General features: G+C 46.9%; 1 protein-coding gene across 3 annotated transcripts in view; it reads right to left on the bottom strand.

Moving 5' to 3' along the window:
• Nucleotides 1-24,803, bottom strand: part of TARBP1 (tRNA guanosine 2 -O-methyltransferase TARBP1) — a 202,766-nt gene that overhangs the window by 99,170 nt on the left and 78,793 nt on the right. For all 3 annotated transcript variants that reach the window (XM_068129542.2, XM_078784136.1, XM_068129544.2), the window contains exons 18-20: nucleotides 14,678-14,869; nucleotides 12,473-12,684; nucleotides 1,332-1,397 (exon numbers count right to left, since the gene is read on the bottom strand). In XM_068129542.2, coding sequence (XP_067985643.2) covers nucleotides 1,332-1,397; nucleotides 12,473-12,684; nucleotides 14,678-14,869 — 470 coding nt within the window. The remainder of the gene's footprint in view (nucleotides 1-1,331; nucleotides 1,398-12,472; nucleotides 12,685-14,677; nucleotides 14,870-24,803) is intronic.

Here is a 24,803-nt window from a genome sequence, read left to right as displayed (position 1 = left end):
GACAGTGCTCTATACAAAAGAGGACATCCTACTGTGCAGTCATCGTGCTGTGGTGCGCTGTGCAGGACGTGCTGGTGAAGGGAGGCGAGCGGAGAGCAGCTGCACATCTCAATGTCTTGAGGGGAAGGGGATGTGTCTGGTGCCACCAAAGAGCATCCACCATTAAATAACAGAGTGCAAGGGCACCGGTTACCACAGTCGCGTCGCGCCCTTCAGGAACTACGGCACCTGCTTGTGCAACCGTCCAGATGGACATGCCGAATTCCCAGAGCCTCTCACACTGGGTTAGGGAGTCTGACTCTTCTTCACCCCAACTATCTCTATCTTTCTGTCAGACAAATAAAGCCCCTATTTAGATTGTTAGGTGATTGTAAACACCTGACTAATGCGAGGGCGAGAGTGTATGCGTATGGGGTAATGGAAATTGTTTGCTTGTAAATATGTGGCAGCTGTCAATTTGTACCATCAGAGAGTGGTTTATGTGTGTGTGTGTGTGTGTGTGTGTGTGTGTGTGTGTGTGTGTCACCATTTTTCACAGGTGGCCAATCAGCTGTTCATCAAACTTTTAGAGGTTCATCAGTGAATGCCAGGGAGTGTTTTAGGCGATTTTTAATTTTTTTATTTATGGCCTTTGTAGGTAAGTGCAAGGTAATATGAAATGATCCTTGACCCAATTCCTTCGTGGGTGTATGGAAGTGTTTAGGTGTCCACAAGAAGAAAAAAATTTTGACTTCTTCAAAATAACAGGATTAGAACAACGCCGGGCATTGATGGGTACCCTTGCTATTCATGTAAAAATTAACTTTCAATGGTAGGACTTACTCCAATAATCCGAGTAAGAAGGCAGAGCCAGATAGGATGGTCCAGAGGTAGGAAACTTGCTTTTATGCTGGGTTTGATTCTCGACCAAATTGATGTTTCGGAGGTACGGTGTAACATCAAAATGTTCTCTATCCGTCGGATGGGTAATTGACTTGGGGACCCATCTGAGAGCATTGATGTGTTAATGGACATTATAGGCCTCACTGTATATTTTGATGAAGTCAGCAATTCGTCGCCAGCAGCCAGGCTAACCTTCAAATTCCTGCCAGAACGAGGCCTAGTTTAACGACAGGCCTCGACAGCCAGTTCAGGTCAGTTCGAAAGCAACAATAAATATTCAATAAGCCACTAACCCAACATTATGGGATACAGCATAAGATGATGATTATTAACACGGAGGCAATACAAGTACTTCATAAGCACTAAGTGCCTTCAAAGCCAAAAAAAAAAGAAGGAATTCCATGCTCGACTTAAAGCAAGGAGAAAAAGGACACGTGCTTTCAAAGTACCTGAGATTTGTGCTGGGCCTGGCTTCCTTCGTGCGCTCCAGAAATGCAGAAACTTCACAATGTATCCTAGTTTAAAAACAAACAAACACACACACACTGAAAAAAGTGAAGCAGTACTCTTACGACATTGAAATGGAATTTGCCCTGGATAAGATAAGTAACCCTGGTGTTGGGCTAGCGGCTAGGGTGCCGGCTTAGGATTCTAGGATGCTGGGTTCGAATCCCGGTCGATCGCTGAATTAACGCCAGGGGGGTTGACTCAGCCTGTCATCCTTCCGAGGTCGGCAAATTGAGTACCAGTTCCCTGGTAATTCCCTGGTTGTCGTTAAAGGCGGCAAAAAGGGTTGGCGTCAGGAAGGGCATCCGGCCGTAAAACATTGCTTCAAAAAGGGGACCAAAAAACAACAACAACCACGGTTCCCGAAAAAGGCCAACCCCCGCTTTGCGGGGAAAAATGGCCTCTAAAGGTGGTTATTTATTATATATATATAAGTGAGCCAAATGTACATTTGTATCAGTTAGGCCAACAAAAACGGACAACATAAAAATCGATCGAAATACAACAATACAGGAGCTAAGCAAGCATCAGACAAATACATGTGAGTGGAAGAGGCCCACCAAATATGTCACAAACGAAAACCACTTCTCTGGTTTCTAAGATATAATGACTTCATATTTTCCTTGAAACCAATGTTGCTGCCACAACATATAACTGATGACATCATACAGATTTGGCATTTAATATGGAATATTTGTTTTTCTTGACTTGGGTTTCCTTTCTGAACTCAGAATATCAATCTGGTGAGTTTCTTTTACGCTTCGGTGATTTCTTTGTTAAAAGAACCATGTCACTGATTGTCTGTCGCAGCAAGAAGTCAATAACAGGATTATATCACAGGTGGCGTGACAAAATGTACGGACAGGTACATTTGACGATTGGCTTCACAATCGGGTATACAGTGGTACCTCGGCTTACGAGTTTAATCCGTTCCGTGACGGAGCTCGTAAGCCAAATCGCTCGTAAGTCAAAGCAAATTTTCCCATTCAAATGCATTGAAATGCTATTAATCCGTTCCAGCCTCAAAAAAAAAACACCAATTTTTTTTGTTAGGTGCTTTTAAATAACAAAAATGTACTTTATAAATAACAAATAATGTATAAACAAGCACGACCTCGTATATACTGTACATAATACAAGAGAATGTAAAGAAATAAACTGGACCTCTATCCATGAAGATATGGAGAAGTTGTTGTTTGTGTGGTTGAAGGAGAAGCAGCTCGCAGGAGATACCGTGACCGAGAGCATCATGTGTTTGAAAAGATTGAAACTCGGATATCGAGCACGGACCACGAGGTGTTTTTTCTTTTTTCTTAATCTCGGTTTCAGTGAACTTTTGCTCTGTGCTCACGTGTACTGTACCTGTACCTGTAATGGTACGTCAGAGGATGGCACCTGTTGTCATCATATTAAGTGCAAGATGTTCTGCATCGTAAGTTGGTACACCGTGGTCTTTCGGCGGTGTTTAAGCCGGCCGTCTTGGCTTCTGTCACCATTGGCATTGAGTCTTTCGATGTAGGTAGGTCGTTGTGTGCCGGTGCCTTGGCCGAATTCCTTCATTGCTGCATTGTTAGCTCACCTGGTTTTTTATACCACATCTTTGGTTATCGGACCAGCGAATGACGTCATCTCCAAAGTATGGCTTATTCTCACTTGTCTTGGACGATCTTCTACTTCTAGCCTTCCACCGTGCATTTGGTGTCCACTGTACTTACTGTACAGTGCCTGGTAAAATTGATGTAATGGGTTTTTGACCGTCAACGCCATGAACCGTCATGAACCGTCAACGCCATGAACCGCTAACACTCAAAAGCCCATTTATCGCGCCTTATAAAGCAAAACGCAAACCGAAAGCCATGCCTCTCAAGCGAGGCGTGCTTCCGTGGTCACGTGATCCACAGGTGTAGCTCATTATACCCGCACGCGCGACACGCTTTGGCGGTCACGTGACCAGCCACTCTGGAGGCGGGGATCCCCGCCGATGACGTCACCGGCTGGAGCAAGGAGATTCCTCGCTAATGTATTTCGACGATTGCGTGTTTTATATCCAAGCAGAGTGCAGAGATGCTTTCACGGCAAGATAACCACGTGACCGGAACCGGAAGCCACAACCGGAAAATTCAAAAAAATAAATTTTTTGAGCTCGTACATCGGATCTCGGCTCGTATCCCAAAGCAACAAACCGCCCGAGCGACGGCTCGTATCCCGAAAAACTCGTACGTTGGGGCACTCGTAAGCCGAGGTACCACTGTATAAGGGTTGTTGCATTCTGTATTAGTGGAAAACAACTGCTGCACGTCTACAAAAGTTATTGCCGCTTCCTCTGGAGATGGTCCGTCATTTCGACAATGCTGTTTGTCATGGAGTGGTGGCTTTACGAAATTCCGGCATGAAACAGTGTGCTATTGCTCGTCAGAATGGCATCACTCAAGGTCAGGTGTCAAAGATCCCGAAACGAAATGCTCAGAGGGGTGTCCCTCCTCCAATATCGAGGCCAGGACGTCCCCGCAGAACCACAAGGTGGGATGATCGCCAGCTGCACCGGTTAGTTCGCAATGGCCGTACCAAGTCAGCTAATCGGCTTAGGGCTGAGTGGCAGCAACTGACAAATGTGCCTGCATCCAGAAGGCGAGTCAACCAACGACTGGTTCAAGCAAGCTATCGTGCCAGGCGTCCCCTGAGAAAGCCACGCCTGACAAGACAACACCGCCAGTGCCGATTGCAGTGGGCCAGAGAGCACCGCCAATGGCAGCCAGGACACTGGAATCACGTGATCTTCAGTGACGAGTCTTGATTTCTGGTCTATCGTCAAGATGGCCATGTCCGAGTGCGCAGACAAGTGCATGAAGCCTACAACGAAGATTGTATAGTGCCAAGAGTCCAAGCTGGAGGTGGTGGGGTGACCATTTGGGCTGCTTTTCATGCAGGGGGCAAAACGGACCTGATTGTTCTGAATGGAAACCTGAACCAGTTCAAGTACAGGGCCATTCTGGAAGAAACATTGCTTCCATTTGCTCGTGCAGCCTTTCAAGGAAACTTTGTCTTCCAAGACGACAATGCACGGCCTCATCGTGCTCGCATGATCCAACACTTTCTTGCTGACCGTGGTGTAGAGCATATGGAGTGGCCAGGCGTCCCCTGTCCCCGGATATGAATCCGATAGAGAACCTGTGGGCAGAATTAACGCGTCAAATCGACAACTTGGACCAGCAGCCTACCTCTGTGCGTGAATTGCAGCAGGCTATTGTCACTGCATGGCAAGCAATTCCTGTCCAAACCTTGGCAAATCTCATGAACAGCATGCCTCAACGTGTACGTGCTCTCCTGAATGCTCGTGGGGGTTACACGACATACTGAACTGTAATTTTACTGTCCGTAATCCCAGTCATAATTTAGCTTTTGTTAAAAAAATTTTTGGCTAATGTGCAAAATAAAGAAATACTTCTGGAAAACGTACAGAAGTTTAACACAGTACTGTCCGTGAATTGAGTTCAATATCAGTTTCCATCACTTTCAAGGATCAATTTATTTGCTTCGAAATGTCAAATGTGGTTTTTGTTTCTTTTAAAGGTCACATTAACAAAATCTCGAATAATTTCAACATAATTCCAATGAACTTTTGGTTCGAAGTCAACTTGAAAAGTAAGTTCACCCCCACAAAAAAAATATTCCATATTAAATGCCAAGTCTGTAGTTATTAAAATATATGCACCAAGGGTAATGGATCATATCTGTAAAGTATCGCATACATCGGTTAAGCGGTTTCAGAGAAATTTGCCATAACTGCTCGCAGTTATAAAGCTCGATTCTAGTTATTATTATTATTATTATTATTATTATTATTACTAATGTGATTACAAAGATCCGACAAACCAAAATCTGGAAACATTACCACAAACAAACTGCAGTTGGAAACTGTCCAGGGTTCATTGACAATCCTGAAAAGAGCCCTCTGAACAAAACTCTGAGAACAAGAAAACTTCACAACTTAGCCCATGGATCGAGATCCTTCATCGAACCGAAAGTGGATATTTCAGACCTGGGAGGACTCCATTCCACCTTCTGAAACTCGACTTATGGAGATTAGAACCAAGTACACGGCACAAACAGAGGCTACACACAGGCCATAGAGGCTACACACTTATAACAGTGTTTGTAGGTGGGGTAGGCATATAAGGGCCACACATTGGGAAAAGGTCAAAATTCCACCATTTTTAAAGATATATATATATATACAACAGGATCTACGGCTCATAGTGGAGCAGCCACACACATGGACATACAGACAAATACACAAGACATAACACAAGACTGTTAGATAAGACAAAAACAGCCACTGAGTTTGGGGGAAGTGCGGTCACTTCCCGGGGCATTCTAAATACCAGTGCCGTCACAACAATGTAGCCGCCATTCTCACCGCACTCAGTGGGGCATTTCCATGCTCTTTTCTTTTTAAGTGCTGAATGTCAAGCAAGGAAGCAGCACGTACCATTTTTTTTTTTTTTTTTTTTTTTGTTGTATACTGAATCGAGGCTCGTGAAAGAGCTAACATTTATTTCACAAACAAAACAACCAGACAAACAAAATATACAAAAAGAGGGAGCGGAAGACAAGATGGGGAGAGAAGGGGAAGCACACAACCACAACATTTGAGAGCAGGCGAGAAGTGTGTGAGGGAGAGGGCTTGGGGGGAGGATGCGTGGGAAAGGCAGGGGGGGGGGGGGCAGAGGTATAAATCACATGGGGACCGAAATTAGCGGGGGTAGAAAAGATCAAGGTTTTGGATGGGGGAGGATAAGAGATGGTGGTGAACAGCTGTTTTAAAGACCTGGAGGGTGGAGTGGGATTGAAGAGAGTGAGGGATTTTTAAAGTCTTTGGTAAAATCCGGCCAGCATTTGAATCGCCGACCCCCCAGACTCGAGCCGACGCTCTAACTTTGACACCAGCACTCTAACCTTTACACTATGTAGTCTGGTTAAATGGTCATCAAGTCATTAGGACATCATGAAGCCTCTAAAGAGTTGCAGTGAAGCATATGATACCATCATTTAACTAGAACGGTACTTAGTAGAGCGCAAATCTCTGCCAGGCTGAACAATTTTATATTTTGTAGCTCAATGATAGGTAGACCAGACGGATTTCTGAGAAATGTGAATGTTAGGTGCATTTTTGGGTAAAAGTTGGGAACCTCACTTTTTAACATAATTAGGGTATGCTGAATTCGATTAACCCGGTTCCCAAGCCGAATTTTGAGTTTTTGACCTTATAATTAGCATAAACAAAATGGCCGCCAAATTGCCATTTTTGGACAATTTTTTGAACAAGCATTTATATATCATGTATATACATGCAGCAGTTTTACTTTAACTTTACAACTTTTACCCCAAAATGCACCTAGAAGCTTATACATGGACTTTTTCCATAAATACGTCTCGTCTAATGCCGGATCTGATCCGGACCTTAACCAAAATGTATGAGCTTGTTCTTGGCACCTACTATGGACAAAACATGCTCATAGTCTGGGATCCGAGACCTCAAAATTTGATTTTGAAGTGACACCCCTGCTATAAAATGTTTGACAGCTAGATCATGTCTGTGGGGGTGTTAGCCACCAGAAAAGTGACTTTCGCAAGGTAGTTTGGATTGCGCGAATTCTGTAGGGACATTTTTTAACTTGGGGCGTCAACTGTAAAAAAGCAAGAAATTTAGGGGTAGGGGAAATTCAATTGACCATATATATCCCATAATACAGGGGTGAGTGCAACAAATTACCACTCATTCTTTTTGTTATAAAGTTGGCTTTTATATGAAACATGATTCAACGTGATTGGACCGTCCATGAGGTCAGCAGAGATCAAAAGGTCACGGAAAGTGGGTTAAGCTAAAAGTTTAGCTCCTTTAGTAAATAAAATCACATTTTTCCTACTTGAAGCTCAATATAGCCAAACTTTTACACCCAAAATATGTTGTTTGTACCCCTCAAATGTTTTTGGGAAAGAAATGCCCTGACTGAACTTAACTTACTGGCATGTATGTCACTTTAGATTTGCATAACTTTTAAAAAATCACCAAAATCGGGCATTCACACTATCTATTTGCACGGTACTCTTCAACATGTTTTAAAACGACAAGTCATACCACATACTGTCTGGAAAAGTGTCATTACCTCTATTTACTCATCATCATCACCGTCATCAGTCAGAAGCCGTCCACATTTTTCTCTGTCGCCATTGCAGGCACATGCAATGATGCATGGTACTCCAGCTTTCGCACAAGGGCAATTCCTCAGGCAGTTCGGTTTCTTCTTACATTTGCAGTACTTCAACTTCGCAGCAGAAGGCTTTGATGGCTTGCTCTTCATGACAGGAATTAACCTGTCACCATCCACACTCCTGCCATACTCTTCAGGTGGAAGAAGCACTGGATTGCTGAGTGAAGCTTGCTTGTATAAGCTGATCTGACAAAGGCTCCTGAGAACGTGGAAGTGAAAAGCATCTTCTGTTGGAGGAAGGGAGCGCAGATCTAGTTTGCTAGATGCAAACAAGTGGGCGCGGACCTTATCCAGGGATGAATACCCTGGCTTGCCATAGAGATCACAAAAGAAGCTTCGTGCTTCAGTTATCACCTGATCATGTGCAGAAGGTCCGGATTCATGTCGGATGAAATTGGACAACGCTGGCTGTTTGTGAACATGCTGGAGTGCGACTTTCACTGCTCTCTTCTTACCCCGTTTGAAAGGATAGCTCACCGAATCACAACCTGACAGAATGTAGGAGATGAGCATTGTGTCTGTGAGTGCCAATACGTCCTTTCCAACTGCTTTGGCCAACTCATTCACCAAGTCATGAATGGGGAGGAACAGATCATCCTTTTCCACCCATAACTCAACAACGTTTGTCAACCGAGGGAAATGATACATTGACAAGACAATGATATCTGTATCTGTAGCCTGAATGACAACTACGCTGTTGTCACAGCTAGCAATGTGAGCAAAGATTCTGGTGTCCGCCTCCTCGTGGTTAGGACAGTACAGCTCATCAACATTGGTATGTTCCGTCTGCGTCACACGAGTTGCCTGGGCGTTGACCCCAAGGACCAGGCAGAAGCCATCAGGCCAGGATGACTCCTGGGACCAACGTGAAGCAAGATACGACAGCAGATTGGTCTTGTTACAAGGGTTTGACAGGAATGTGTTCCAATCAGGGATTTTCATGATGTCCGCTGGAACAAACTCTGGCAAGTTAGTATTTGACTCCCGTCTCTGGCGTTCATCCCCTTTTAGACTCTTTAACCCAAAATCATATTAATCGCCCACGAAATGCACTTCAGTGCAATGTCTGGGTTTCATGTTCAAGAGTTTGTTCCTGTACCTTTCCTGAAGTTGGTCAAATGTACTCGAACCAAGTGTGTTGAACCGCTGGATGAATGCCATTGCATCGACTACATAAACTGCATCAGATGCAGAAGGAGGCAACTCTTTTAACGGTTCCCATGACTTGGCAACCTCTGCCTGTAGAGTGGATAGATAGTTGAATTTGCAACCTTTCCGCATGGAAAATCCATTCTTCTCTGGCTCAAACAACGAGGGAGGGTACTCAAGCCATTCGTAACTAAATGCATCAGTCCGTGCCTCATCACTCAGGTCCTGTGCGAAACAAAGTGCCCTTGTCACTGCACTCTCCTCTCTGATGACTTCTTTCACAGTGTCCATCTTTTTCTTACTTTTCTTCAGATGCGTGGCGAATGTTTCTATCTTCGGTTGGACAATCTTGTCTGCATTCGTCGTCGTGGCAGCATCCATTGTGTCCAAGCCTAGACGTTTGACATCTACCAGGGTAGTTGCTGCAAGAATCTGACCTGTGGATATGTTCATTAGTTTATCTGTCGCAAGTGAAGGATTGAATGGGTTTTGCATCTTCTCTTCCACGGTCCGTTTGATCTGCAACACGGCTTCCATGTCGTCTTTCCTCAGCTTCTCGTGGTGGTCAGATTGCGGCGAGGCCATGTGTGCCATCTGTTTTGCACTTTCAGAGACAGAGGTCATGAACGGTAGAGCCTTGATGTACTTTTCTCGTGCTGATTCAGACTGTGTTATACCCTTAAAGAGGCTTGTTTTGCCTTCCCTATTGTAGGTCTGTTCAAGGGCAAGGTCTGTCCACACACCATTAAAGTCTCCTGCAGTCTGGTGAACTGTGAATTTGCCAGCTGCAAACTCCTCGTGCACTTCTGGCGCTGTTTCTGGAAGCTTTTGCATCTCACTGAGATAGATCGGAAGGCAGGACATGTACTTACTATGGCCGGAAGCAATGGTATAGGGTAGCATATTCTGTCCCTCTTGTAAGTGCTGTTGCCACAGCCCAGCTCTCTCAGCATGGATGTAACGCCTTAGGTTAAGCACCATGTCTATGTACATGCTCCAAAGATGGGCTGTCACTCCTAATCCCTTCTCAAAATCTCCCCAGAGCGACTCCAGTGACTCTAGGCATTGCATGACTTCCTTCATGAGTGCAGCAAATTCGTCCTTCTCTTTCCTGTCAAAGGCATTTCTAAGACTTTCAAGCAGAGACGAAAGCAAAGAAAGTGTCTCCTCATTCTTCTCGAACAACAGCCATTTCTCAAATGCCTCCCACTTCAGCATGAACAATGCCTCACAACCATGAATGATAATGGACCATCTTATAATAATATTTTCCTGCCATGACTTTATTGGCTGTACCTCGACCACAGATATCACTAGAAACCAGAATGTCCTCTATGCCACTCTCCATAATGAAAAATCCAATAGATCCCAAGAAGTTCTGGGCAATATGGAATCCTCCAAGTCGAACAATAACATCTTTGTACTTTTCCGATTCCTTCCTAAACAACCCCTTTACTATGTCATATATCGCCTGGTCACAAGTCACCACCGTCTTAGCCTGACCCATCTTAAGACTCAAGGAGACAAAGTAGTCCAATGAGGTCTGGACTACATCTGCGTTGGTTGGGTTTTGTGGAAGCAATGGTCCATAACCAATCGTTGTTTTATCTGTATGTTGCCCAGAACTGTATTCAAAGAAGCTGCTCCATGTCAGGCTACCAGTGTCCTTGTCGTTTTCACTCGTCATCAACTGTGTTGGATACATCCTCAGTAGGAACCAAACGATGTTCTTGTCAGCTAGAAAGCAGGCTTCCCCCTTGTCATCATGAGGAAGTTCAATATCACGTAATGACCTAGCCTGTCTTCTGTCCTTCAGTGTCAGTTTACTACTTACTGGAACGAATTTGTCTGGTTCACTGATAGTCAGTTTCCTCGTTTTCTTAAGGGGCACTGCCCCCACTACCTCCCCACTTCCTTCTCCCTCAAATGTGTACTGATAAATTATATTTGTTGTAGCATCAAAACTACCACCATCTTGTGTCTCTGAATGGAAGTTTAAGGCTGAAGATCGATGGTAATCATAAAGATCAGCAAGAGTGAAGCAAGTTGCTGAAACAAATGTAGCATAATAATCCCTAGCACCACACAAAAGATGAAAAGCATCAACCACCATAGTAAACCATCACTATTACGATCAATATAGGCCAGAAACAGTAGAAGGGTGCAAAGAACATATTGTGACATATACATATGTGATTTATTTGATAAAGGAGCTAAATTTTCAGCTTAACCCACTTTCGGTGACCTTTTGACCTCTGCTGACCTCATGGATGGTCCAATCACGTTGAATCATGTTTCATATAAAAGCCAAATTTATAACAAAAAGAATGAGTGGTAATTTGTTGCACTCACCCCTGTATTATGGGATATATGGTCAATTGAATTTCCCCTACCCCTAAATTTCTTGCTTTTTTACAGTTGACGCCCCAAGTTAAAAAACGTCCTTACAGAATTCGCGCAATCCAAACTACCTTGCTAAAGTCACTTTTCTGGTGGCTAACACCCCCACAGACATGATCTAGGGGTCAAACATTTTATAGCAGGGGTGTCACTTCAAAATTACTTTTTTACACATTTCCAGGCCTCGGATCCCAGACTATCACCATACATACTCCTAATGGAGGAATAGGGAGATTGAAGCTTTTAAAAATGCTTTAAAATTTATTTTAAGGAAGAACGATGAAGCGTTTACATTCAATGAAGATTTCGTTTGGAAATATTGGAAAAAGGGAGATATAAAGACTGGAGTTCAGGAAGTATAGGCAGTAGGAAATTCAAGTGGAAAGAGATCGTTATGGAGTTTGTTTTTAGAAAAGAGGGAAAGGGAAATAGGACGCTTATGAGGTAGAAAGTACAATATTTGCGACAAGAAGAAAAACGAGGAACATGGCGACAAAAGGGACACAGAATTTTCACAGAGGCTATCTGAGTAGTAGGCCTTGAAATCACAAAAACGAATTTGACAAATCGAGCACAACAATGTGCGATTTACAAGGAAAATTGGACGAAAACACAAACAGTAAGACAGGGACAAAGATGTAACGGGTAAACACGACGGATCCGGTTGGGAAAACTTCGCTTTTAGTGAGGTGGAAGCAGCAGCTGCAGATTCAACCAACATGTGCAAAAGTCCCTGAACCGAAAGTTTATGAAAAGAGCAGAAAGATGACGATGACGGTAAATTAAAAGATGACGATGTCATAATGACATCATACGGGGCCCTTCCGGTTTTCCTTTTTTTTTAAGGAGCATGACCTTTTTCACTCCTTAAATCCACGTGGTGATGTGGTGAAAAAATGGTGCTTTAGTCCAATGCATAACGATCCTTGTCATTTTCGCCCTGAAGCTACCACGTCACTTTATTTTTTAATTATACAGAGTCACGGCTCATGGAAGACCTAGATATATATATATATATATATACATACATACAGGAAGTGTTCAACCCTTATATTTCTAGAACATGCACCTGCAGAAAGCTCCTCTACCAAACTCAAGGTACCTCACCTCCTCACTATCAGCATCACGCTGTACCTTAACATCCCAACAGTGACAATTCTTGACAATAATTCTTGTTAACACAATTACTCCATTATCCACCTAGCCTTCAGGAATGCACGTTCACAGACAGGTGGAAAGACCTGGTGGCGTGTTGAAATTACCGCTGTTCTTTCCTGAACACAGGACCAAAAACACAGGCCTCCAGCAGGACTTTTATTGTTGAGCCAAGTGGGATGAAAGAGGCTTGTGTCATGGGAAGTTCAACGTCCGGTGTACCCGCCATCAGTTCCAGCCATGTTTGGCAACAGTGATAGATGAGGATGTTAAAAATTCCACTTTTAGTTTCCGACATCTTCACCAATTCTACCAAAATCTGGAAATGCAAAAGGAGCTTCAAGAACAACATGCATTTGCACATTAAAAAAATGTATTTCCAAGGCTTCGCAGCAACGATCACAATTTGGAACTAGAACGGGCACTCGGTAGAGCGCATACCTTCGCCGCAGCTACTGTTCTGTACTTGGCATGGGAGTGTAGGGAACAGAACAGTGAACAGTTTGGTGCTGATTTCATGCAAATCGGATAAGAATTGACCGAGTTATGACAAAAAACGCACATTTTGCAAGGTCGTGACCCCCCTGACCTTTGACCCCCAACCGCTAACAAGGGTAATGTCTTCACTGGGTCATGTCGTATATCACAAGATCGGGCATTGAATTCTGAACATTTTGGCATTAGTTGCATGCCAATTGGATAAAAATTGACCGCGCTATGGTAAAAATACGATTTTGACCTTTTCGTGACCTTGACCTTGACCTTTGACCCGATTGCTCCCAAAATCTAATCAAATGTGTCCCGTATAATAACCAATCATCCCACCAAATTTCATGCAATTCGGTTGAATACTTTTTGAGTTATGCGAATAACATACACACACACACACACACACAGACATACAAATAAATACACAGCGATCAAAACATAACCTTCCGCTTTTGCGAAGGTAATCAATAACTTTCACAAGTTTTACCTGTGCCGTAGAATTAGCAAAAATAAATTGCAAAAATAAATAAATAAATAAGAAGACGTCATGTAGAGCATGATACTTGCAAAATCCACCCACCCCCAAAAAAAGATTGCAACTGGTCCAGCAAATTGTCCATTTCATCAAGATTAAAATTAACGATCTTGATGAAAGCTCGGGTCAATAGGATGAAAGTGACGATTTTTAGATGAAAATTGACGATTTTGGAAGTTTGACCTTGAGTTGACCTTTAACCTTTTGACCTCAAAAATAGTTGGTTTTTCCAATTTAGTGACTCCATATACAAATGCTGTTCAATTGCCAAGTCAATTGGATGAAAAATGGCGATTTAAAAAAATTGACCTTCCGTTGACCTTTAACCTCAAAATCAATAGGCTTCTCAATTGTGACGACCTCTACAACTTAGTGAAGTTTCATGACGATTGGTTTAGAATTGTGACCTGTAGGCGAGTGTAACAAACACAACAAACCAATATAACGTACTTGAAAAACCTTAGATTTTCCAAGTTCCAAGAAGACGTCAGCAGAGCACGATACTTGCAAAATCCACCCCTCCCCCCAAAAACGTTGTCAAGGATACATCAAATTGTCTATTTCATTAAGATTAAAATTGACGATCTAATTCAAAGTTCGGGTCAATCGGATTTAAAATGATGTTTTTCCAGATGAAAATTGATATTAAAAGTTTGATGGTGAGTTGACCTTTGACCTTTTGACCTTAAAAATAGTTGGTTTTCCAATTCAGTGAGGTACTGTGCAATTGCTGCATAATTTTCAAGTCAATTGGATGAAAATTGATGGTTTTTCAGATGAAAATGGATGATTTTGGACCTTTGACCTTGAGTTGACCTTTGACCTCAAAAATAGTTGGTTTTCCAATTTAGTGACTCAATATACAAATGCTGTACAATTTTCAAGTCAATCGGATGAAAAATGGCGATTTTAGAAATTGAACCTCCAGATGCCCTTTGACGTCAAAATCAATAGGCTTCTCAATTGTGACGACCTCGACAACTTCGTGAAGTGTCATGACGATCAGTTTAGAATTGTGACCTGTAGGCGAGTGAGAAGCAGACAGACAGGATAAACAAACGCAACCGACCAATATACTTGAAAAATCTTCGATCCAAAATTTTTTCCAATCTTCGATTTTGCAAGTAATAAATAAAAATCGGTACTTTGTCACCACCGACCTGGCGATCCGGTGATGACAAAGCACCAATTCGAATGCAGTGCAAACACTTTGTGACGTTTCTTCTCTTCTGGAAACCAACCCTTCAACGTACCATCACACCAAACTCACAGGCCATTTGCTTTTCACCTGTCTGATTGTAGATGTTAAAGGTTCCAACGAGATTGCCGTCTCGTCCAACTCCAGGAGACAAGAGTGGTAAATAGTGCGTATGAATACTTTGAGAGCAGGCCAGAACAGCCTCTGGTCACTGCCAAGGTTCAGCACAGAGGTCCATGCTTGCCGAAGCACCTCTGCGCACAGCTCTTTCTCTGTAAATGTCTGCAAGAGACATTCCGCACCATTAGTGGAAAGATTGGACAAGGGATACAGTTTCCCACAAAACAACGTTTCATACAGTGACTAAACCGATTAGTTACAGGACACAGGCCGATGTGAATATTCTAGACTATCAAAGGTACCCAGCGTTGCTGGGCAATGCCAGGTCCCTCCTTCCACTCTCTCCACCCCCCACTCTCTCCACCCCCCACTCTCTCCACCCCCCACTCCTTCCACTCTCTCCACCCCCCACTCTCTCCACCCCCCACTCCTTCCACTCTCTCCACCCCCCACTCCTTCCACTCTCTCCACCCCCCACTCCTTCCACTCTCTCCACCCCCCACTCTCTCCACCCCCCACTCCTTCCACTCTCTCCACCCCCCACTCCTTCCACTCTCTCCACCCCCCACTCCTTCCACTGTCTCCACCCCCCACTCCTTCCACTGTCTCCACCCCCCACTCCTTCCACTGTCTCCACCCCCCACTCTCTCCACCCCCAATCGCTCCACCCCTCTTCCCTCCCACTCTCTCCACCCCCCACTCTTCCACTCTCTTCCACTCCTCCTCTCTCTCCACCCCCACTCCTTCCACTCTCGAGAGAAAAAAATAGAAGAGAATAGAAGAGAATAGAAAAATTCGAGACCTCTCACCCCCAACGTCTAGAGAAAGGATAGATAGGAATAGAGAGATAAATAGAAGGACTCGCTTCCAACTGTCTGCCTAGCCAACCAAGAAATAGAGTAGATATAAAAATAAGTAGAGAAAATCAACCCCACTCCTCCACAACTCGCTACCCACTCCTCCACACCTCTCCACCCCCCACTCCGCAACTCTCTCCACCCCCCACTCCTTCCACTCTCTCCACCCCCCACTCTCTCCACCCCCCACTCTCTCCACCCACCACTCCTTCCACTCTCTCCACCCCCCCACTCTCTCCACCCCCCACTCTCTCCACCCCCCACTCCTTCCACTCTCTCCACCCCCCACTCCTTCCACTCTCTCCACCCCCCCACTCCTTCCACTCTCTCCACCCCCCACTCCTTCCACTCTCTCCACCCCCCACTCCTTCCACCCCCCACTCCTTCCACTCTCTCCACCCCCCACTCCTTCCACTCTCTCCACCCCCCACTCCTTCCACTCTCTCCACCCCCCACTCCTTCCACTCTCTCCACCCCCCTCTCCTTCCACTCTCTCCACCCGCCACTCCTTCCACTCTCTCCACCCCCCACTCCTTCCACTCTCTCCACCCCCCACTCTCTCCACCCCCCACTCCTTCCACTCTCTCCACCCCCCACTCCTTCCACTCTCTCCACCCCCCACTCCTTCCACTCTCTCCACCCCCCACTCTCTCCACACCCCCACTCCTTCCACTCTCTCCACCCCCCACTCCTTCCACTCTCTCCACCCCCACTCCTTCCACTCTCTCCACCCCCCACTCCTTCCACTGTCTCCACCCCCCACTCCTTCCACTGTCTCCACCCCCCACTCCTTCCACCCCCACTCCTTCCACTCTCTCCACCCCCCACTCCTTCCACTCTCTCCACCCCCCACTCCTTCCACTCTCTCCACCCCCACTCTCTCACCCCCCCACTCTCTCCACCCACCACTTCCTTCCACTCTCTCCACCCCCCACTCTCTCCACCCCCCACTCTCTCCACCCCCCACCTTCACTCTCTCCACCCCCCACTCCTTCCACTCTCTCCACCCCCCACTCTTCCACCCCCCACTCCTTCCACTCTCTCCACCCCCCACTCCTTCCACTCTCTCCACCCCCACTCCTTCCACCCCCACTCCTTCCACTCTCTCCACCCCCCACTCCTTCCACTCTCTCCACCCCCCACTCCTTCCACTCTCTCCACCCCCCACTCCTTCCACTCTCTCCACCCCCCACTCCTTCCACTCTCTCCACCCCCCACTCCTTCCACTCTCTCCACCCCCACTCCTTCCACTCTCTCCACCCCCCACTCTCTCCACCCCCCACTCCTTCCACTCTCTCCACCCCCCACCCTTCCACTCTCTCACCCCCCCCCACTCTCTCCACCCCCCACTCCTTCCACTCTCTCCACCCCCACTCCTTCCACTCTCTCCACCCCCCACTCCTTCTCACTCTCCACCCCCCCACTCCTCCACTCTCTCCACCCCCCACTCCTCCACCCCACTCCTTCCACTCTCTCCACCCCCCACTCCTTCCACTCTCTCCACCCCCACTCCTTCCACTCTCTCCACCCCCCACTCCTTCCACTCTCTCCACCCCCCACTCCTTCCACTCTCTCCACCCCCCACTCCTTCCACTCTCTCCCCCCCCACTCCTTCCACTCTCTCCACCCCCCACTCCTTCCACTCTCTCCACCCCCCACTCCTTCCACTCTCTCCACCCCCCACTCCTTCCACTCTCTCCACCCCCCACTCCTTCCACTCTCTCCACCCCCCACTCTCTCCACCCCCCACTCTCTCCACCCCCCACTCTCTCCACCCCCCACTCCTTCCACTCTCTCCACCCCCCCACTCCTTCCACTCTCTCCACCCCCCACTCCTCCACTCTCTCCACCCCCCACTCCTTCCACTCTCTCCACCCCCCACCTCCACTCTCTCCACCCCCCACTCCTTCCACTCTCTCCACCCCCCACTCCTTCCACTCTCTCCACCCCCCACTCCTTCCACTCTCTCCACCCCCCACTCCTTCCACTCTCTCCACCCCCCACTCCTTCCACTCTCTCCACCCCCCACTCCTTCCACTCTCTCCACCCCCCACTCCTTCCACTCTCTCCACCCCCCACTCTCTCCACCCCCCACTCTCTCCACCCCCCACTCTCTGCCACGCCCCCACTCCTTCCACTCTCTCCACCCCCCACTCCTTCCACTCTCTCCACCCCCCACTCCTTCCACTCTCTCCACCCACCACTCCTTCCACTCTCTCCACCCCCCACTCTCTCCACCCCCCACTCCTTCCACTCTCTCCACCCCCCACTCCTTCCACTCTCTCCACCCCCCACTCCTTCCACTCTCTCCACCCCCCACTCCTTCCCCCACTCCTTCCACTCTCTCCACCCCCCACTCCTTCCACTCTCTCCACCCCCCACTCCTTCCACTCTCTCCACCCCCACTCCTTCCACTCTCTCCACCCCCACTCCTCCCCACTCTCTCCACCCCCACTCTTCCACTCTCTCCACCCCCCACTCCTTCCACTCTCTCCACCCCCCACTCCTTCCACTCTCTCCACCCCCCCACTCCTTCCACTCTCTCCACCCCCCACTCCTTCCACTCTCTCCACCCCCCACTCCTTCCACTCTCTCCACCCCCCACTCCTTCCACTCTCTCCACCCCCCACTCTCTCCACCCCCCACTCCTTCCACTCTCTCCACCCCCCACTCCTTCCACTCTCTCCACCCCCCACTCCTCCACTCTCTCCACCCCCCACTCCTTCCACTCTCTCCACCCCCACTCCTTCCACTCTCTCCACCCCCCACTCCTTCCACTCTCTCCACCCCCCACTCCTTCCACTCTCTCCACCCCCCACTCCTTCCACTCTCTCCACCCCCCACTCCTTCCACTCTCTCCACCCCCCACTCCTTCCACTGTCTCCACCCCCCACTCCTTCCACTGTCTCCACCCCCCACTCCTTCCACTCTCTCCACCCCCCACTCCTTCCACTCTCTCCACCCCCCCACTCCTTCCACTCTCTCCACCCCCCACTCCTTCCACTCTCTCCACCCCCCACTCCTTCCACTCTCTCCACCCCCCACTCCTTCCACTCTCTCCACCCCCCACTCCTTCCACTCTCTCCACCCCCCACTCCTTCCACTCTCTCCACCCCCCACTCCTTCCACTCTCTCCACCCCCCACTCCTTCCACTCTCTCCACCCCCCACTCCTTCCACTCTCTCCACCCCCCACTCTCTCCACCCCCCACTCTCTCCACCCCCCACTCTCTCCACCCCCCCACTCCTTCCACTCTCTCCACCCCCCACTCCTTCCACTCTCTCCACCCCCCACTCCTTCCACTCTCTCCACCCACCACTCCTTCCACTCTCTCCACCCCCCACTCTCTCCACCCCCCACTCCTTCCACTCTCTCCACCCCCCACTCCTTCCACTCTCTCCACCCCCCACTCCTTCCACTCTCTCCACCCCCCACATCCTTCCACTCTCTCCACCCCCCACTCCTTCCACTCTCTCCACCCCCCACTCCTTCCACTCTCTCCACCCCCACTCCTTCCACTCTCTCCACCCCCACTCCTTCCACTCTCTCCACCCCCCACTCCTTCCACTCTCTCCACCCCCCACTCTCTCCACCCCCCACTCCTTCCACTCTCTCCACCCCCACTCCTTCCACTCTCTCCACCCCCCACTCCTTCCACTCTCTCCACCCCCCACTCCTTCCACTCTCTCCACCCCCCACTCCTTCCACTCTCTCCACCCCCCACTCTCTCCACCCCCCACTCCTTCCACTCTCTCCACCCCCCACTCCTTCCACTCTCTCCACCCCCCACTCCTTCCACTCTCTCCACCCCCCACTCCTTCCACTCTCTCCACCCCCCACTCCTTCCACTCTCTCCACCCCCCACTCCTTCCACTCTCTCCACCCCCCACTCCTTCCACTCTCTCCACCCCCCACTCCTTCCACTCTCTCCACCCCCCACTCCTTCCACTCTCTCCACCCCCCACTCCTTCCACTCTCTCCACCCCCCACTCCTTCCACTCTCTCCACCCCCCACTCCTTCCACTCTCTCCACCCCCCACTCCTTCCACTCTCTCCACCCCCCACTCCTTCCACTCTCTCCACCCCCCACTCCTTCCACTCTCTCCACCCCCCACTCCTTCCACTCTCTCCACCCCCCACTCCTTCCACTCTCTCCACCCCCCACTCCTTCCACTCTCTCCACCCCCCACTCTCTCCACCCCTCACTCCTTCCACTCTCTCCACCCCCCACTCCTTCCACTCTCTCCACCCCCCACTCCTTCCACTCTCTCCACCCCCCACTCCTTCCACTCTCTCCACCCCCCACTCCTTCCACTCTCTCCACCCCCCACTCCTTCCACTCTCTCCACCCCCCACTCCTTCCACTCTCTCCACCCCCCACTCCTTCCACTCTCTCCACCCCCCACTCTTTCCACCCCGTTCCCCGGCCTCCCACCAACCACTCCCCTCCCTCCTCCGACAAAGGTACCCGGCGTTCCTCGGGATCTAACATACATCTATTGGATTACCACAATTAAGCAAGTATTCAGAGACAAACATTTTATTTATCAAGATGCAAAATATTGAGCAGATATATCAACAAAATTCAACATACTATTGTTATGCTTTTGGGAAGACAATATTGAATGTTTTCCATCAAGGGCCAAAACTTGTATACGGATCAAAATCGATTGTTTAAAAAAATTTGCAGGGAGTATATGTATACAGTGCATTCAGAAAGTATTCAGACCCCTTCACTTTTTTCACATTTTGTTATGTTGCAGCCTTGTGCTAAAATCATTTAAATTCATTTTTCCCTCATCAATCTACACTCAATACCCCAGAATGACAAAGAGAAAACAGAATTTTAGAAAGTTTTGCAAATTTATTAAAAAGAAAAAACTGAAATATCACATTGACATAAGTATTCATACCCTTTGCTATGACACTTGAAATTTAGCTCAGGTGCCTTCCATTTCTCTTGATCATCTTTGAGATGTTTCTACACCTTGATTGGAGTCCACCTGTGGCAAATGCAATTGATTGGACATGATTTGGAAAGGCACACACCTGTCTATATAATGTCTCACAGCTGACAATGCATGTCGGAGCAAAAACCAAGCCATGAGGTCGAAGGAACTGCCTGCAGAGTTCAGAGACAGGATTGTGTCGATGCACAGATCTGGGGAAGCCTACAAAAAAAATTCTGCTGCATTGAAGGTTCCCAAGAGCACAGTGGCCTCCATAATTCTTAAATGGAAGAAGTTTTGAACAACCAGGACTCTTCCTAGAGCTGGCCGCCCGGCCAAACTGAGCAATCGGGGGAGAAGGGCCTTGGGAAGAGAGGTGACCAAGAACCCGATGGTCACTCTGGCTGAGCTCCAGAGATCCTGTGTGGAGATGGGAGAAACTTCCAGAAGGACAACCATCACTGCAACACTCCACCGATCTGGGCTTTATGGCAGAGTGGCCAGACGGAAGCCTCTCCTCAGTGAAAGACACATGAAACCCGCTTGGAGTTTGCAAAAAAGCACCTAAAGGATTCTCAGACTGTGAGAAACAAGATTCTGTGGCTCTGCAGGCAGTTCCTTCGACCTCATGGCTTGGTTTTTGCTCTGATATGCATTGTCAGCTGTGAGACCTTATATAGACAGGTGTGTGCCTTTCCAAATCATGTCCAATCAATTGAATTTACCACAGGTGGACTCCAATCAAGGTGTAGAAACATCTCAAAGATGATCAAGAGAAATGGGAGGCACCTGAGCTAAATTTCAAGTGTCATAGCAAAGGGAATGAATACTTATGTAAATGTGATATTTCAGTTTTTTCTTTTTAATTAAATTTGCAAAACTTTCTAAAATCCTGTTTTATCTGTCATTATGGGGTATTGAGTGTAGATTGATGAGGGAAAAAAATGAATTTAAATGATTTTAGCATAAGGCTGTAACATAATAAAATGTGAAAAAAGTGAAGGGGTCTGAATACTTTCTGAATACACTGTATATGTATGGAGCAAGGTAACCTGTAAGCTAAGGTGGTAACGTTTTTATACAAACTCTTCTTTCACCCTTGAGAGTTATGTCGTTAGATGAGCAGTAACATTACCTTTAAATCGATGTATAAGGTTGTGTTTGTAATATTTTCAGTTTTTGAATAATTAGCAATTAAGCACATTTGAGAGGTCATGTGACTCCTTCGCCAAAGTTACCCATCATTGTAATATCCTAATTAACAGTTATTTTTCACATCTCATACCATATTTGACGATTGGAGCTCACCATCTCATCAATTATACAGGTATGTGGCTTGAAATTAAAAAAATTGCCCTTTTTATAAAGCATTGTGTACGCACCCTCGGAGATGGCGACAGGAGGGGGTCGTGTGTTTCCAAGTTATGAATTGTGAGAAAATGACTTTAAAACCCCTAGTAAGGTGCATAGTTGTAAAAAAAATGTGATCCCATAAAGTGTCATCATGTTAAATAGCTGGAATACTGGTGTTGCTCGTTGGTTTATGGCTTTGATTTTGTTTCTCGGGGAGAAGTATATTTTCAGGATCAGCCTCATTCTACGTAGGTATTCTTTGGTAATATTCTACAGCGTGCTTGTCCTTCGTAATTTGTGTGTGCGTGTGTCTGTGTATGTGTGTATTTGTGGGTGTGTATTTATGTGTGTCTGTAAGTGTGTATTTGTGTGTATTTGTGTGTGTGTGTGTGTGTGTGTGTGTGTATGTTTGTGTGTATTCGTGTTTGTGTATTTGTGTGTGTATTTATGTGTGTATTTATGTGTGTTTTTGTGTGTGTATTTATGTGTATTTATGTGTGGTTTTGTGTGTGTATTTGTGTGTATTTATGTGAGTATTTATGTGTGGTTTTGTGTGTGTATTTATGTGTGTTTTTGTGTGTGTATTTATGTGTATTTATGTGTGGTTTTGTGTGTGTATTTGTGTGTATTTATGTGAGTATTTATGTGTGTTTTTGTGTGTGTATTTGTGTGTATTTATGTGTGGTTTTGTGTGTGTATTTGTGTGTATTTATGTGAGTATTTATGTGTGGTTTTGTGTGTGTATTTATGTGTTTCTGTGTGTGTGTATTTATGTGTATTTATGTGTGGTTTTGTGTGTGTATTTGTGTGTATTTATGTGAGTATTTATGTGTGGTTTTGTGTGTGTATTTGTGTGTATTTATGTGTGTATTTATGTGTGTTTTTGTGTGTGTATTTGTGTGTATTTATGTGTGGTTTTGTGTGTGTATTTGTGTGTATTTATGTGAGTATTTATGTGTGGTTTTGTGTGTGTATTTATGTGTTTCTGTGTGTGTGTATTTATGTGTGGTTTTGTGTGTGTATTTGTGTGTGTATTTATGTGTGTTTCTGTGTGTGTGTTTATGTGTGGTTTTGTGTGTGTATTTATGTGTTTTTGTGTGTGTATTTATGTGTGGTTTTGTGTGTGTATTTGTGTGTGTTTGCATGTGTTTGTGTGTATTTATGTCTATTTGTGTGTGTGTGTCTGTATGTGCATTTGTGTGTTTGCTTGTGTGTTTGTGTGTATATGTGTGTATTTGTGTGTATTTGTGTGTGTGTGTGTGTCTGTGTGTGTGTATTTATGTCTATTTGTGTGTGTGTGTCTGTGTGTGCATTTGTGTGTGTTTGCTTGTGTGTTTGTGTGTCTGTGTGTGCATTTGTGTGTGTGTGTGTGTGTGTTTGTGTGTGTAGGGCCATTCACTGGAGTTTAGCTAAGCTATGCGTGGACATTCCACATGTTTGTCCTTGTTTTCCTCTCCCCACCCTCCCCCTGACCTTTCCTTCTTTTAAACAACGAAAACTGTAAACAATAAAACCCAAAACAGTTGCTGTCAAGCCTGCATTGCTTGTTGTCATTGTGGTTTCCTAACTTTGTTCGAGTAGTGATTCAATTGTGTTGGGTGGACACGGAAGGGGTCAAACGGGCAGCATGGATTGCACCGACTGTTCCTTGCGCATTTTATTGGAGAGTAAACGTTTTTGTCAAGAGAGAGCAGCTTAAGCTCGAAAATCCTGCGTGGAAGTTTGCGCTCATATCAAAAGTGACAAAACGTTCACGTAAATCTCATTAAATTAAGGAGCGGCATCGTCCTTTCATCTTGAATCCCTCAATGTAATTGCCTCTGTCCAGCCAGAGGTCTCACCGATAGCAGTGAAGTTCATCATTGAAAGGAGGAAATGAAAAATTACAACGAAGAAATAGAAAGGAAATTCGGAGGTTAAGGAATCGGATCAAGGGAGAGTTTGCACAATGATTTGAAAATCTCTCTGAAAATAACAAATTTGAGTCGGAATGCTCACAACGATTGGTCAATCAGTATTATGAGCTGCACGAGAGAGGAAGGGGGGAGGAGGCAGCTTTGTGGATGACTTAAAAGGCAACTTTAAGGAGGAGGGTGAGAGGGGAGAATTGAAGAAGAGTGGTGAGGGGGGAGTTTTGATGGGGAGGAGTGGGGTGGGAGTTTTGATGGGGAGGAGTGAGGGGGGAGTTTTGATGGGGAGGAGTGGGGTGGGAGTTTTGATGGGGAGGAGTGAGGGGGGAGTTTTGATGGGGAGGAGGAGGGTGAGAGGGGAGAATTGAAGAAGAGTGGTGAGGGGGGAGTTTTGATGGGGAGGAGTGGGGTGGGAGTTTTGATGGGGAGGAGTGAGGGGGGAGTTTTGATGGGGAGGAGTGAGGGGGAGTTTTGATGGGGAGGAATGAGGTGGGAGTTTTGAAGGGGATGGGAGAGGGGCAGTTTTTAAGGGGAGGAGTGAGGGGGGACTTTTGATGGGGAGGAGTGAGGGGGAGTTTTGATGGGGAGGAATGAGGTGGGAGTTTTGAAGGGGAGGGGAGAGGGGCAGTTTTTAAGGAAAGGAGTGAGGAGGGAGTTTTAAGGGGAGGAGTGAGGGGGGAGTTTTGATTGAGAGGAGTTAGGTGGGAGCTTTGAAGGGGAGGGGGTGAGCGGGGAGTTTCTAAGGGGAGGAGTGAGGTGGGAGTTTTGAAGGAAAGGAGTGAGGAGGGAGTTTTAAGGGGAGGAGTGAGGGGGGAGTTTTGAAGGGGAGGGGACAGGGGCAGTTTTTAAGGAAAGGAGTGAGGAGGGAGTTTAAGGGGAGGAGTGAGGGGGGAGTTTTGAAGGGGAGGGGAGAGGGGCAGTTTTTAAGGAAAGGAGTGAGGAGGGAGTTTTAAGGGGAGGAGTGAGGGGGCAGTTTTGATTGAGAGGAGTTAGGTGGGAGCTTTGAAGGGGAGGAGGTGAGCGGGGA

This window comes from Myxine glutinosa, chromosome 9 (assembly GCF_964187855.1).
Source record: "Myxine glutinosa chromosome 9, kmMyxGlut1.1, whole genome shotgun sequence".
Taxonomy (NCBI): Eukaryota; Metazoa; Chordata; class Myxini; order Myxiniformes; family Myxinidae; genus Myxine; species Myxine glutinosa.
Note: the sequence above shows the minus strand (reverse complement) of the source record. Positions and strands in the feature narration are given on the sequence as shown.